The 17,181-nt window shown below is 44.2% G+C and overlaps 1 protein-coding gene across 1 annotated transcript in view; it reads right to left on the reverse strand.

Annotated features, from left to right (window-relative positions):
- Positions 1-17,181, reverse strand: part of LOC115062706 — a 157,080-nt gene that overhangs the window by 129,843 nt on the left and 10,056 nt on the right. The window contains exons 3-5 of the mRNA XM_029532742.1: positions 16,954-17,083; positions 16,510-16,679; positions 10,101-10,256 (exon numbers count right to left, since the gene is read on the reverse strand). Of these exons, the coding sequence (XP_029388602.1) occupies positions 10,101-10,256; positions 16,510-16,679; positions 16,954-17,083 (456 nt within the window). The remainder of the gene's footprint in view (positions 1-10,100; positions 10,257-16,509; positions 16,680-16,953; positions 17,084-17,181) is intronic.

Below are 17,181 nucleotides of genomic sequence, written 5' to 3' on the forward strand. Positions count from 1 at the left end.
TCTCTCCCTCTCTCTCTCTCCCTCCCTCTTTCCCCCCTCTGTGTGACATGTGTGAGTGCAGGCATACTTGTGTGTGGAAGTCAAGAGGGCATCTTTTGGGAAGTGGTTCTTGCTGCATCCTGCACAGTGCATTCCAGGAAACCTCTACTGCAGTGACCAAGGAATGAGGACAGACACATGTACAAAAAACCTGGGAAGGGGTGGGCTGTGCTAGTTCCAACGCACCTACTAAGCACCCTGGAAACTCAGTGAGGAGTTTATGGTGTGCAGCAGGAGGAGGAGGGGCCAGCTCTTCTCAGTAGGAGGCCACTGTCAGGAGCTGTCTCTGGGTTCCAGGCTGTGGACATCCCTGAGAAAGCTGTGGTCGATGCTTTTTCTGCACACGGCCATGTCCCTGAGCCTGACGACATACATTCACTTGGGACATCATCTGCCCACAGAGGTTTGATCCTTTCACTATGGATCAAACTCAGGTTGTCAACCTCACTCAGCAAGGCCTTGCACCTACTGAGCCGTGTGTAAGGCCATTGTTCATTTCTTTTGAACGTGTCTTCTTCTCCACTGAGAATACTGTGTGGTGGGCATGCTTTTGGTTCCAAATGATTGAGTTTATTAAATAGCAAGAAACAGCAAATGATGGAGGCAGCAGGCAGCAGATAGAGGGATGAACAGCATCTGGCAGGAGTGATGCCTCTAAGCCCTGCATGCAGAGGTTGCGGCAGGAAGGCTGGCCTATGAAAGCAAGGCTGAGCTTAGAGGATAAGCCACAGCCTAAGCTAGCCACTAACAGTTAAGAGAGGTGAAGAAAGAACTGGGCATTCAGTCAATGTACCCCAGACAGGTTAATCTTACAAACTTATAGAGGAGCGGAAGGTAAAGTGAAGCTCAAACAGCACCGGGAACACTAAGACACTTTTACAAACCATTTCCTGTTTATTTGTGTGTATGAGCGTTTGAGCTGCATGCTATGTCCACCACACTCACCCCCGCCCCCTGTGCCTGGGAAGGTCAGCAGAGGGCATTGGATCCCCTGAAATGCAAGTCAGAGGTAAGTTAAGCAGCCACGTGGAGCCTCTGCAAGAGCAACACGTACTTGTTCTTAACCGCTGAGCCATCACTTCAGCCCCTTAAAATATTTTTAAACTAAAACTAAAAAGCCAATACAACTCTGGTAAGTGTGACAAAGAAATACAGAAACTAAAGTATACTGTATTTGGATTAAGAAAGTGGACATGGGGCTGGAGAGGTGGCTCAGTGGTTAAGGTAGCTGGTTGCTCTTCCAGAGGACCTGGTTCTATTTCTCACACCCACATGGTGGCTCACAACTGTCTGTGACTCCAGGTCCAGAGGGTCTGCTGCCCTCTTCTGACTTCCAAGGGTCCTGCTCACACATGGCACACAGACACGCATGCTGGCCAAGCACTCATACATAATAAATAAATAAATCGGGCACAGGCACAGGCATTGAGGATATTTCTTCCTTCCCCTTCCCTTCCCTTTCCTTTCCCTTTCCCTTCCCCTTCCCCTTCCCCTTCCCTTCCCTTCCCTTCCCTTCCCTTCTTCCCTTCCCTTCCTTCCTTTCCTTCCTCCCTTTCTTTCTTTCTTTGTTTCTTTTTTTTTGTTGTTATTTTTTTTTTTTCGAGACAGTGTTTCTCTGTATTGCCCTGGCTGTCCTGGAACTCACTCTGTAGACCAGGCTGGCCTCGAACTCAGAAATCCACCTGCCTCTGCCTCCCAAGTGCTGGGATTAAAGGCATGCACCACCACTGCCTGGCATTGAGGATATTTCTAAGTTTTATGTAGACTTTTACAAAGATAAGTTGAAAATCTTAAGTGGATTTTAAAAAATAAAAAAAAAAATATTTACTAATAACCAAGTATTTATCCTCTTCTGTGCTCCAAAAGTGGAATTCATGTTCATTCATTCATTCATTCATTCAAGGGTTATGCCTAACCCAGAATAGTGGTCCTCACACTAAGGAATGAGAATGAGATTATCCCTACCCCCACAGAAACTATACACTAACTACATCCCCCAAATAAACCCTCAGGCAACTTTAAAACATTGTTTGCAAGCTGGCTTTAAGGCTTGTCTAAGAAAAATAAATGTTAGGAATTAAAATTTCTTTTAAGATAGGAAAGGGGATTTGCTTAAGCAACCAACCAGACCCACTGGCATCGATGGTGCTAGAGACCTGTGTTCCTGGGAGTTGGCCTGAAGCGGCCAGAGGGAGGACAGTAAGAGCAAAGGACTTGGCTTTCCCTCTGTAGCCTCCCTCTAAGCTGAGTTGTGTTTTTTTGTTTTGTTTTGGAGACAGGTTTCACTCAAGCTCCTGGCAATCCTCCTGCCTCAGTGTGAACCACCTACCTAGCTTGTTATTAGTTTTCTACTGCTGTGGTAACAAATCACTGCCCAGCAAACTTCATTCTTACAGCTCAGGGAGAAGTGGGGCGTGGGTCAAGTTTAGATTTCTCCAGGACTGTCCCAGGCCTGAGGTCCTGCCTTCTTCAGTGCCAGTGGCTGCCTGGTTCTTGGCTTGTGGCCTTGTCTTTCAGGTGCAAAGCCAGAGGGCTCTGCGGCCCTTCTCAGCCTGCAACCTTCTCAAACCGTCTCTCACCTCCCTTTTCCACATTTAAGAGTCCTCGTGATTACTCTAGGATCACCTGGGTAACCCAGAGGAATGGCCCTGGGTTTAAGTCGGTCTAGGCTGAGTTCCAGTGCAACTGTAACCTTAGTTCCCCTTGCCGCTGGCAGTTCTCATACTCACTCACAGGGTGTTTCATTGTGTCGCTCAGGCGGATCTGGAACTCTCCTGTCCCTGCTTGGGATTCACTCCCTGTGCCTGAATGAGGATGTACTACTTGGATACAATTAGATGTGCATGGCAGACATCATTTTAATTAAGAGACTTAACTTACTCTTGTAACAAAACCTTAGAATGTTGCTACAAAGCAAGGCAGTCTACAAATGGACTATCCAAGAAGAACTGGCTATCAAGTGGAGTTATAGTGTTAGACAAAGGGCACATTCAAGCTACGGAGGGAGAAGAAAAGCGCTCACAAGAGGAAGCTGCAGAAGACATTGCAAATCTAAGATCTGGCTTTTATCCATTCTTCATATCTCACATAAGACTAAGATAAAAACTTGAAGGAAATTAATAGCATGGAGAGCTGTATAGGAAAATGTATTTACATCCCCGGGGTGGTAAACAGCGTCCACAAAGCAAATCTTGGTAATATTAACATAAAATGAAAACACAGGGGAGAGACTGAGGGAAGGAATGACTATCTGTGTCTGGGACGTCCACGCTGCAGGCCTGTCATCCCAGCTGTGCGGAGGCTGAGACAGGAAGGGCTACAGGTCACCGTCTTCCTGGGCTGCTGAGTGAGTTCAAGCCTGCACGACTGTGTGAGGTCCTGTCTCAAAAGAGATCAAAGGTGCCGGGGTTGTAGCTCAGTGGGAGAGCCCTTGCCTAGCTTAGGAGGTTCAAATCCCAGATCCCAAGACAGAACAGAGCCACAGTCAGATCTCAACGTTGCCTGAGAGAGCCATGATACTACAACAAACCCAGAAGAGACACGGACAACTTAGTTCTCAGAGGAAAGGTGACAGCAACAGTGTGGGAAATCACAACCCAAGTCACATTCGAGGAAGGTACTTGGGGTGGGAATGGGGGGGTGTCCATATGTGTGGGCACAAAAGACAGGCTAATGGCACACTCTGGTGGCCCTGGGCAGCTTAATTCCTTTGTGCCTCAGTTTCCCTACATAAAACAGGGCTAATAATATACCTCGACTCTTACTGAGTTACTAAGGGCATTGTGAATGACACCTGTCAGAGTAATGGCGAGCTCACGGTGGTCCACTCTTCTGTGAGATGCCCAGAGCTCGGTGCTCATTCATGCTCACTCACACGCTTACAACCGTGCTCAGTACAGCATCATTTGCTGTGGCAAAACAGAATTACTTGGAATGACATTGAGAGCCAACAGAGAAATACATTTTGTACCTGCACAAATATGAACTCAGTGTTCAAAAACACCAATCAATCGGCAGTGAGATGGCCCATCAGGTGAAGGGGCTTGTCGCCAAGCCTGATCACCTGACTTTGATCGCTGGGATTTCCATAGCAGAAAGAGAAAAAACACCTGCATGTTTTCTTCTGATCAGCCCGTGAGGTGTGGGCACGCACATGCATCTACAGGCCTGTACATGCATGTACCCTCGAGTGCAAGTGAGCTCTCACACACACTTTGGCATGTGACTCCCCATAAATAAATGTAACAATTAAAAAACAAAAAGCAAAAAACCTAGGTGTGTGATCTGGGGCACCAATGCAGGAGAAAAAGCAGGGCTCCATAAAGTTATCTTAGTTAAATGAATTCTGTAGTGTGACCTATAAGCATAGACCCACATGTGCACATGTGGACACGTGCCCAGAGCCAGCTGGCTAGGTAGCCTAGCTGATCATCGAGCTTTGGATTCAACTGAGAGACTCGCCTCAATAAATATAGTAGGAAGTGATGAATTTGATGTCAATTGTCAACCTGTGGCCTTCACACTCATGTATACATACATATGCATGCCCCTATGTACATGCAACAAACAAACAAAAAAAACAAAACAACAAAAAAAGAAACAACAACCCCCCCTCCTGCAAAAAAAAAAAAAAAAGGCTGCTGTCAGAGGAGACCACCAACCAGGGAAGCAGAATTGTCGTCTAAGGAAGACTTTATAAAATATTTTTTTTTTTTACTTTTGAAAGTAAACATGTATTGTTTTGAAAAATGCTTAAAAATTGATATAAAATCATGATCACTTAGAATAGTAAAAAACAGACACAGGAATTGGAAGGGAAGTTGTGACATTATTTCCTGTGACTTTTCTTTTCCCAGAAATGAAAAAGGCAAAGGAACCATCCCTCCCAAGTGTCAGTTCACGTGTGGGCTCTCAAATTCTTTGAAACGTGGCCCGGGAACGTCAAAACCAGACATCTCTCTATGTCTGACATTCTGCAATAAGTGTCTCAATCCCTTGTTCCCACTGTAGATCATATTTTCGAAGTTCTGACTCCCCGGGAAGGTAATGTTTGCAAATTTAAAACATGGCCCTTCAATATTACTTAGCTGACATAAACAAATTAAAATAAGGCCAGCCTAAGCCAGTTGTGTTTATCAACCTGATCCCCTTGGAAAACGAGAGGTGAAGTCCAATCCCCTTTAATACTATTTATTAGTGGAGTAATATAATACATTTTGACAAGTTGAGCAGCGTTAACAGGCAGCTGTTAAAGTCTCTACAGGGCCTGTTTAGAATGAAACAGAGTGCGAGACAGTACTCTAACTGGTTCTACGAACAGCTCAGCCATCAACTATATCCTAACCAAGTACTTTTTATCCAGCTAATTTACGGAGTGAATCCCTCAGGGTCTCCAGTGTCTAGCACTGCAGCTCATTAGAGCCCAATAGCCAACTTTTCTCATTGTAGCACTGAAAGCAAATGTGCTTAAAATATAATTAAATGAAAAAACAAACAAGATCCTTATTCTCTGACAGTCCCGGTATTTTTTAAATTGACAAAGGCACGAACTTATATGCGATTATTTAGAAAGGAGGATGAGTTTCAGCCATTTGCAGCAAGACATTTGCCCAACCATTCATCCTGCATGCAATTAGGACGCTAAAGACTTGGGCTATGAGTTCCTCGAGGGAATTAAACTTGCAGGTCTCTTACAAATGTGTAATGTGGTGAGACTTGCTGTCCAATGAGGTGTCTTATTGAAATGTCCCAGGCCGTCTCGCTTGTCACAGCTGTCCTTTCAGCAGCTTGCACTCACAGTGTATAGCTTTCATTACGAAAATAGAAATTTGTGTCCTAAGTGCTGTTACATTACTAATGCTAAATATTTAATTCCCTGGGGTTCCAATTATGGTTGAGCGCTGGCAACACTGATTCCACTCCCTAATAACAACTGTAAAGGCAATTGGAGCATTTTTCAATTAATTAAATACATAGTGAACGAGTAACCTCTTGTCATTTTGCCCTCCAGGACCTGAGCTAATTGCTGTAGAATAAAATGTTTTGAAAATTAACTGATATTCTGGGCTGCACACAGTTATACCATTAAATTACAGTTTGCACAGTGAAGTTTCTTCTGATAGTTACACTCCATGCTCTGCAGCTGTGAGAAAGTACCTGGTATTATGGGCTTAGCGGGTCCTCCAATTAGGGCCAAGTTGAAAGCCGAGCACGGCCTTTCGGAGCCCATCAGTATCAATGATGGTTGCACTGCTCACAGATAAGCGGAACGGATTTCCACATGCAAAGTTCCCCAGACTTCACCATGAACGCGAACTCTCGGGCTTCAACATTCTGAGAGTGTGCTCAAAAGAATGCCTATCACTAATTATATTCACACACAAAACTTCAACACTAAAGTTTTAGATTTCTTTTCTGTATTTTTTCCCACATGAGCAAGCTGCAAACCAACCGTCTGGGAAAGGGTGCCTTTTGAAGCACAGCCCGGCTGCTTCTTGTTTCACTCTAGAACAGCGCCATAAATAAGCCCCAAATTGATGTCTCAGCTGAGAGGGATGAATCATAAAAGCAGACGCCACATTGAAAATAAACCTTTTTCTGAAGTACAATGAAATTCGATTAAAGAGCTCGTCTCCACATTGTAGCCAGTGTCGCTGCCGACAGGTGTTCCACAGCCCCGGCTCTTGATTGGCCATAATCTGAAATCCATGCTGGGAAGCCAGTGGCCTCTGGCAGCTGTCTGTCTCGCAGGGATGATCCCCTGAACAGGTTTCGTTGAATTAGGAGTGTCTACAGAAGTACTCCACTCGGGAAGGGAGGCACTGAAAGTGAAATTAATCACTCTGGGATAGAGAGAAGAAATAATAGAGAAAATTTAATCATTTCCATACCAATCTTTAGGGTTTAAATCTTTAATATTTCAAGATTATAGTAACATCTTTGAGAAATGAATCTTAATTACAGGATTAGCATGGAAGTACCAGTCAGTTAATATAAATAGATCAGCCTAAACTGCTGATCTCTCTGAGACTAAACTGGATAATGAGGACTCATACAATTCTGAGGTGGAGTTGACTTCTCAAGAACTAATGTCAAGATCACTGGAAAATACACATGGCCATAGAGAAGAAAAATACAAGTTCTCTGGAGGTTTATTGAAATATTAATCCACACAATATATGACATCTTAAAAGACCACACTGGCTTGATATATTGTCATTAACAATTCTTTATTTGCTATACTTAACATGATAAACCACTGACTCTGTAAACAAGGACCTGACGAGGTGGTCCAGTGGATAAAGGTTTTTGCTGCCAAGCCGGGTGACATGGGCTCAATTCCTCGGACCCACACGGTAGAAGGAGAGAACTGACTCCTGAAAGTTGTTCCACATTCTGCCCATGGCATGCATACACACACATACATGCACTCTAGAACATACACATGTGCATGCACGCACACACACACACACACACACACACACTCTATCAAATCCAGATGTACAAATAATTACTTGGCAAAGGCACTCTGTTTTCCAGACTTTCAAAACTATATGTTTTAATCTGAAAAGAGAATTTCCACTTTTCCTCTAAGTGGTTCAGCACTGGTTTTGCACTGAGAAGTGTACCGAGAGCTGGGAGTAGCTTAGTGAGTGCCTGCCTACACGTATGAAACCCTAGGTTCAATCTCCAGCATCGAGGCAAAGAAAGAAATGGATTGAACTTCATTCCCAAATGCTCATGTTCCTAGTTTTGAAAACCAATAATTTTATTAACTGACTAATAACATGGTAAGGCTAGTGTGGTAGTGTACGCCTATGACCCCAGCATTTGGGAAATGGAGGCAGGAGGTTCTCAAAATAAAAGCCAGCCTGGACTACACTGGGAGATACTCTCTCAAAATAACAACAAATAAATGGCCAAAACCAAACAAAACAAATACCCAATTTTCTAAAAACATCACAACTATAGTAATCACTAAAGCCAGCATGTTTGTTACTAACCTCCCCCAGTTACTGTGCCTGAGCAGCCAGCTGGAGTCAGTCACTAGATCCCATGTGAGTGTTCTCTATGCTGTCCAGCCACATACCCCTCAGGATCACATGTCCTTTGGATCACATTCCCTCTCCCTCCTCCCTCAGTGTGACCCCACATACCATGTGCAGAGGGTTTGGCAGCCCTATCTACACAGTCATAACTAGTCTTACCTGTTATTCAGCCCACACTCTCATTTTGGAATAATAAGCAAGCCCTATGGGCCCTGAAAACAGAGGATCTAGGTCCACCCGAAGGTACTAACTGTGGTATGACCTGAGGCCAGTCTCTTGAGGCTTAGGTTTCCCAGGCCCCTCAGTTCAGAGAAGGGAACAGCTTAATTCCTGAATGCTCTGAAGACTTGAGGAGGCAAGTCACTGAAGACTCCAGAGCATGTGAAAAGGAACTTATGAATCCTGAGGTTTCGAGCCTAAGGGTCACCTGGTGGCACACCCAACAGTGACTAGTGTCAAGGAGGACGGAGTGTCTAATGAACCTTAACAACATGCACAGCAGAGAGAAGAACTAGAGTCATTATGGGGCTTTCAAGAGCTTTTTAAGAATTAAAGCTTTAGCTTTAGTCCCCAAGAGTACAAGCCAAGAGACGGTCTGTTTGGGAGTAGGAAGTGAAGGGAGGGATTTGAGGGTGCTCTCATGGGAAGGCACTTGCCTAACGTGCACAGGTGCTTTGTTCCGTGAGCAGCTCCACAAAGACACACGGAAGGAAAACTGAGAAGACGAACGCTATCACCATAAAGGCAGTGCTTAATAAACTGAACTTTAGATATGGCCTGTTCTAAGCTTGATTTTCTTATTCTTGAGTGTGTTTAACTAGCTTAAATCCCAGTGTTCCCCTCCTCTGATTAGAATGGGTCTAGGGTGAAATATGGGACACCAAAGATGGCAAAGGAGGAGTCAGGGCAAGTCCCCATCCTGTCACTTGAGTGGTAAAAAGGAAACAACATAACTCACAGAACTGCATGCTGGTCCTTAAGGTGGTGCCTGCAAGTGACCATTCCACATTAGAGGCCAGCTCTATGACCCAGTCTCCAAATCTGCAAAGCCAAGCGTAGGGCATAGGGAATCTACAGCAGGACCAGGAGAAATACTGCTGGCAGCAATGGAGGGCACAGAACCAGTTCAAGGACTGTCAAAGGAATGAAAACAAACAGGCAGCAAGTCCTCCAAGCAGTCCAACTTGTACTGTAGGCCCTGGGGTAGCATCAACACTTTGTGAGGCTCTGCTCATAATCCCAGAGGTCTTTTAGCAAGATCTCCAACACCATCAGCCACCGCTAACTCTTAAGACTTGGCTATCCTGAAAACCCCTTCCCCGAGGGCTGCAGATCATAGTGGTTTGGGCATACTTAGATAGTTTTATGGTTAATATACTATGGTATAAATAAATATAGCTCAGTGTAAATATCTCCACTGAAAATATGTATGCCATAAAATGGCAAATCAAACAGGTCAATAACAAAGCCCATAATAAATAGCTCAGGCATAACCATGCATAGCATTAGCAGAAACTCAGATAAACTAGCCCTCTTTGATAAGGAATAAATATATTCACAATGGAATTTCAAAATAAAAAGCTAAATGTAAACTTATACACACTATACTTCAGATGCCCATGCATCCGTGTGTTTACCTAGCATTCTGCACTATGTTGGTTCAGTGCCATGTCACACCCAGTAGGTACTTTCATAAGCTGTCCTTGAGCAGAGGAGAGGTATCAGGGTATGGTCAGCTTCTTTGGGAGACATTTAGGGATGAAAACATAAAAAAGGCCCTGAAAACAAGGGTCTGAGGTATACTACACACTGACTCTGATGGGAGTGGGGCCAAGGCTACTGGGTAGTCGTGTCTTGTTTTGGTTGGGTTTAACGGGACGAGGGAGTGGCTGGCCTGAAGATCCTTGCATAGGTGACAGGAATATAGGGTACCTATGCTCTCAACACCAGGCCATTCTGAAGACCCCAACCCTCCCTCCCTGGCTGTCCAGGGAGTTACACTTCCCCTTGTACCTTTAAGGCAGCTGTAAGGATGAGTCGTCTGACCGCCAATCTTCATGTATGTGTCTTTCTCCCTGCCGGTTCCATGCTCCTGTCTACAGAATGGAAATGTTGCTAGAGTCCACTGCTTTGTTTTGAAGTTTGGACGTGCTGTTAAGACTCCTGTCACTGGAACAAGATCCCAGAGAAAGAAACTTATAGGAGGGAATGCTTATTTGCGCTCATACTTTTGGAGGTTAAGTCCTGATCAGTTGGTTCACTGCCTTGGGTCTATAATGAGGCCACATGTTCACAGCAGCATGTTCACAATGGAGACACACTTCTTACACTGCAAGCCAGTAAGAAGTGATGAGAATCCCACAGCATCCTTTGAGGTCACACCACTGATGACCTACAAGCCTTCTCAAGGCCCCAATCCTCACAGGGATTTGATCTCTCAATAGTACCATCTCGAGGGCCAAGCTTTTATCAGAGGCCTTTGGGAAACATTTCATATCCAAACTTCAGAAACTGCAGAGAGATTTTTACACCTCATACAATCATAAACTGGGGTAAGGAGTAATGTCCAATTACATGTCTCTAAATGCATTATTTCTGCTCTTTTTCTTTTGTGACAAATTAATATATATTTTAAGTAGCTTTGTAGTTTTGAGCTTGGCCTATAAAGAACTTGGAGACCCTCCTGAGAAGCGACCAGTGACCAGTCTGAAAAATCAGTAACTTCTCTCGAGTCTGAGGCCCCAGAGAAAGGAGCTACCTCCAAAGTTGGAGAAAGCCAGATGGATGCAGAGAATGACTATTCACATGAGAGCACTCTGGGAAACAGGCTGGGAGGAGACAAGCCCAGACTGGGATTGGCCAGCTGCTGGGAGCTTGCACTCCAATGTGGTGGGAAGAACTGTGAGTGCCTGGCAGCTGGAGCCTCATGCTTCTGAGGTGTCTCTCCAGGGCCAATACTGCAGACAGATCTTCCTTGAGTTTCTGGTAGAAGGGGAGAAAGTAAGCATTGTGAGATATGCCAGAACATTCTATTCTATTCTGTTCCTACTAACAAGATCTACCCAGCAGAAGAAGGTCTTAACCGAGTCTAACCTGCAAGGCTCTACCTGTCAGGACCGACCGAGGTGAGCCATTGTCAGGCTCCTCTGGGATCCTCCAATGTGCAGCTCTGGCCACTCTGGCCAACTACACTGAGCAGGAGCAGAGCTGAACCAAGGCTCACTAAAAGCTGTGGTGTGCTTCCCCTATTCTCCATAGCACATCCCTGAAGGCTACAGGTCCTCTTACCCAGCACCTCACCCCAGTCACCAGAAGGAAATTACAAGGCACAGTAAGGAGCAAACGTACACTTTGAGTAGCTGGAGCTGGGACCAAATCGGACAATAAGGCAGACCTTTAAAGCAAGGGGAATGGCCATGGCTTGAGTGATCCTGTCACCTCCAAAGCTCCTGTGTTGGAAACTCAGTTCTCAACATAACAGCATTTGGAGGTGGATCTGCATGGGAAGATGTCATGAGTGGATTAATGGTGCTATAAAAAGAGCTTGAAGAAGTGGGTTCCTCTTCTCGCTCTCTGCCATGTGAGGACACGCAGAAAGGCCTTCACCAGCCTTCAGAACTATGGAAATAAATCGCCTTACTTCTAATTACTCATCCTGTCACCCTGTTATAGCAACACAGGTCAACTAAGACACTGGGCAGGCAGGCAAACAACTCTAGTGGATAAAGAAGAGGGTGTATGAGGACAGATGGGAAATGTAAGCAGAGAGAAAATGTCAAAACGGAACAAACTACAGATTCTAGAGAGCCAACAGAAACGCGTTTTCATCAGCTGCATCAGACCGAGGAAGGCTCCTAGAGAAAGGAGATACAAATGCCAAAACTGAGTCACCACATGGGAAAATGGGTGAAAGCAAAACAGAAACCATAACAGCTTGGGCAAGGATCACAACACTCAGGAGACAGAGGTAGATGGGTTGCTATGAGTTCCAGGACAGCCAGCATAGCACACTGAGAGCATACCTACAAAACAAACAAACAAACAAGTAAATAAAATGATAGAGACTATAAAGGCCATGGAGGCATGCTTAGGTTAAACAAGCAACAACAGAATAAAAAGCAACAACAAAGACAACTTTGGATCTATGGATTTTACAGAAGGAAGAGCTCCAGTGAGGGGAAGTGAGGATGGATGACCTACCTGGTCTAAGATGACAGATAACACTGTCAGAACAGTGATGTCATGTGTGGGAAACTGGGGCAGGAGAGATGCTGTGAGTCACACTGAGGGCTGAGAGGTGGCTCAGGGAGGAGGAGACAGAGGAGGGCAGTCAAAGTCAGAAACTATGCCCAGGCAATGGAAAGTACTGAGGTACAGGGCAGTGTGCCAGAGTCTATTATCTTTGAAGAGAGGTGACCAGCAGATGACAGACCAGGACCAAGATGGAGTCCAGCAGCCAGAGCGGGAGGTGGGGGAGGCTCTGTGTCAGGAGCACTGAGGTGAAGTGGGTGAGAGCTATAGGCTAGTAGCTGTCAAAAGCCTCGTAGACTGCTAATAATCAGATGGCAGAACAGGGAAGGCTAAGGGGATCAACATCCTCTGTGCTCCAGCAGGGGACACGGTGCTGGAGGAGCTAAGTTAGATTGGGAGGACTTTAGAAAATAGAATATTTTTAAATGTAGAAGAAAGTCAGAACAGAAGATAAAATGGTGATTGGCTGGCCAGAAGGGAAGCCCATTCCTATGAAAATATGCCACAACTATGGGACTACTGGAATCAATACTACTACTACTAAGTAGAAAATCATGGGTATCTTAATTTCATTGCATTTCATAGCCACTTTGAGTAAGTCTGTGATTCCTTTAAGTTTAAAAACAGTTCAGCCATTCTGAAGACACAGACTTATTAATACCAGATAATCAAAAGGCTGAGGCTAGAGGAACACAAATTCCAGGCCTCCTGAGAACTCTGTGTCAGACTTTAAACACTAAAGAGGTATATCTTAGCAGCCAAGGGCTTGCCTACCTCAGACTAGGGAGGCCCTCAAAGGGACTTATACTGGATCAAAGCTCCAAAAATCCACAGATGGTTAGCAAAGGCTCATAAGCAATCTCCTCTGACCTTGTACTTAAAAAATAATAATGTACGCAATTTTTCCTTTTTTTTTTTTTCATTTGATTTTAGAGACAGTGTCTCACCATTTAGCTCTGGCTATCCTGGAACTCACTCTGTAGACCAGGCTGGCCTCAAACTCAGAAATCCACCTGCCACCGCCTCCCAAGTGCTGGGATTAAAGATGTGGGCCACCATGTCCAGCCCAAAGCAATTTCTAAATAATGACATTGGCTCTATACAGTTTTATCAAGTAGTTACTCTCTAACTTCTACGGTCGAGTTTGGTTTTAATTCTGAAGCTCTTCCCAAAGAGCTGTAAATGTCTATAATAAACTACAACTTGAAATGTACTACAGGTTTACAGATTAGGTATTTAAGATACCAGACAAATACAAGTCCTAAACAAATACAAAGGGAGAAAATGGATTGGGTCTCTTAATCTGAAAGAATCCTGCAAGCCCCGCTGTTATGGGAAAAGCAGCTACCTGATCTGCACTCAGCCCCACAGCTCTTCTTACTCACTGTGGTCTACAGAGGGAGCCCAGGGAACACCCACGGCATTGCTCCACCTCACTAGCACAAACCCAAACGTATGAAGGATCCTTTCAAAGAAGGACAGCTCAGGGAAGCACAAGGCTAAGCCGACTGCCAGCCAAGCAGACACACGAATGCTTCAAGAAACCCTGGCTAGACCATATCTCACCCTGGTAACCGCAGCCTTGCTTCAGTTTGTGCCCCTCTTTGTGGCTGCTTCTCCAGGTCACGTGAGTCTACTTGAGAAGACAAGCCTGGCTGTCCCTCAGTCTCCTTATCCAGTTCTCCTCCATCACATCCATCAGCAGTGTCTCTGCTCCTGAATTCTGAGTTTCTAATAAAGCATCGCTGTGTGGATTCCTTGTTTCTTCTCACTTAATCTTTACTTGCCAGTTTAGAAGTGTGACTTGGGGGTGGGGCACTGTAATGTTAGGGACCCAGTACCTCAAAGTACAACACTGGATAAACCCTCCAATACATTTTTCAGAAATCAGTGATGGCACTAGCTTTAAAAAAGGGTTTATGTGTGCACCTTATCTTTTAGCTTGTCCATTTTTAGAGTAAGGGGCATTTAAATATCTTATTCCTTTTACATAATGATGGCCAGGACCACAGTGAACTACAGATAAAGCCACTGAAAGATAGGGATGGACTAAATCTGGTTCCTCATTCTAAAAGTTAACAGATTTTAATCTGGACTATGAGAGGGATCACTCCATCCAGATAATTACACTCAATGTTTCTTAGAAAGAAAAAGATTGAGCAGGGGAGTGGGGCACACATGTTTAATCCCAGTGCTCAGGAGGCAGAGGCAAGGGGGCCTCTGAGTTTGAGGCCAGTCTGGTCTTTAGAGAGAGTTACAGGACAGCCAGGACTACACAAAGAAACCCTGTCTCATAAGACAAAACAAAACAAAAATGAACAGTCTTGTCACATCATGATGCGTTTTGTAAAGAATTATATCTTATGTAAAGAAAACAGACTAACAATAGCACCTTAAAATTCCTTTCCATGAGTCTTCCCAAAACATCACATATGGCTTTGCACAGCATTATCATGTCTCAGTAAGAAAACTATAGCTCAGGATAATTCCCATAAGGGCTGGGTGGGAGCTGGAGCATTTCCGTCCATTAAGCATTACGTAAAGTAGCTACATTTCTTGGGGACTGTGTACCTAAAAAGGATTACTTTCACTCGTTTAGTTCTTTCTTTTTCTTAGTGTATAGTTGAATAAAAAGAGCAGGTCCTGTAGCCCCGCCCGCCCACCTGACACCATGTGGGTAATTCTGAGCTGAGGTGGAATGGCCAAAGTGGATCAACGGATCCAGATGTCCCAGTGCAGCTTTGATGTCCAGTCTCCATTGAACCTAGAAAACTCCCCCAAATTTTCCTGAGTGACCTGTGGCCTTCGCAGTACCTTCTCAACAGTGCATACCTAAAAAGAGATAGGTAATCTAAAAAGCATTAAGGAGAATGAGCAAAACCAAGGTTCTGAAACAATGTGGTCTTCTATTTAACTACAAATAATTTACAATAGTCTCTATGTTTTCAAATCATTAACCAATGCAGTTGATATAAAAACTCCACAAAAATGTAGATAATCTCCTTGAAAAATAATCACCTGGAGAGTTACAGTGCAGTCCACAATTTCACCAGTGGCCGCTTTATCCCAGGAAAATAAAGATATTCACACAAAACTACAACATAACTGTGTACAGCAGCTTTATCTGTCACAGTCAAAGCCCAGAAACAACTATAGAGGTGGTTCAAACAAACACTTAGAGACACACACAGACACACAGACACACACACACAGATACACACATTACCTGCCATACTTAGGCAACATTCACAGGTTTTGGGTGGCAGACTAAAGGTTGCTGCAGCTATGGGGAGGGGGAGAAGGAGGTAGAGGTATTGACACAAAGGGGCGAAATGAGGTCTTCGTTGTGATGGAAATGTTCCTATCTTGATTTTTCAACATCAATATCTAGGCTGTAACATTCAATATATTGCAAAATAAATATTACTTCTGGGAAAAAACTGTGGAAAGGGTTCAAGGACATTTCTATTATTTTGTACGACTTCCTTTGAATCTATAATTATTTTAAAATGTAAAGTTTAATTAAAGATAAAATTAAGAAGGGGGCCCAGGTGTGGTGGCACAGACTTTAATTCTATCACTTAAGAGGCAAAGGCAGGCAGATGTTTGGGTTTGAGGCCAGACTATTCTACATAGAAAGTTCCAGAATAGCCAGGACTATACAGAAAAGCAAAGCAAAACAAAAACAAGAACTAGAACAACACACACATACACAGAAAGATAAGAGTACAGGGAGAGAGAGGGAGGGAGGATGGGAGGGAGGGGGAGAGGGAGAGAGAGGGAGGGNNGNNGGGAGGGAGAGAGAGAGAGAGAGAGAGAGAGAGAGAGAGAGAGAGAGAGAGAGAGAGAGAACACAAAAAACCCAAGAAGGGTTACTGGTTTTACTTTGCTATACTGAGACCTAAGCTTCAGAAATTACCCCAGGGTTGGCGTCTGTGTAACAACTATGGAGGTGGATGAAGCACAAGCGAGGCTACCCATAGCGGTTTCTGCATCTGTGAGCATCTCTGACTATCCCGGTTCCTTGCCAGGATAGACACACCTCCCAGGTCCCTGCCACTGTGGGGGCACCCTCTGGAGACTAACCTTTCCCTTTTCTACTGATGCTACAAAGGCTCCCACCCAGCAAGGAAGCAGGCTACAGACACCCAAAGGGTGAAGGGATACCAACCCTTACACAAATCTGATGTTCCCCACACGGTGAAGGCTCTGCCCGGAGAGGTCATTTGCTTCCAGAGTCTGAACTGCACTGATAGATTTCTCAGGAAGAACTGTTCTATTGGGAAGTTGTAATATAGAGAATCAAACAGTCTATGTGGATGCTTGTCATCTTTTTTTCTCCTGTAAGTATAATAGAGGTAGGTTAGAAAGTGATTTTAGGACTACCTAATGATATCTGATTGCTACAAGAATCATGAAAGCAAGAGAATTTTTAGAACTCTTTTTAATAATCAATATTCATTTAATCCAATAAAATCATTTTATTATAGAAAAAAGAATTAACACATAAAATGTATTTCATTGTTTCTATTCTTTGATTGAAGCAGCAGATGCTCAAGAATGCCTTGTAATATTAAGCATTTTCAATAAAGCTAGTGGCACAGAAGCACCTCACCTTTGCAGTGACTGCAGTCCAAACATGACACCAGCATCGCTGGAACACCCGTGAGGAGCACCCGTGAGCTCTGTGTCCTTTGCATCTCGATGGAAACAGATCTCAGGAAACCGGGGAACAGTAGCTGAGTCTAAAAATAGCAATTATTTGACACCATCATTATCAATCCTTAATATCTTATACATTACTGGCTGCAATTTCACATTGCTTCATGTGTGGGAGAAGACA

This window comes from Mus pahari, chromosome 20 (genome assembly GCF_900095145.1).
Source record: "Mus pahari chromosome 20, PAHARI_EIJ_v1.1, whole genome shotgun sequence".
NCBI lineage: Eukaryota > Metazoa > Chordata > Mammalia > Rodentia > Muridae > Mus > Mus pahari.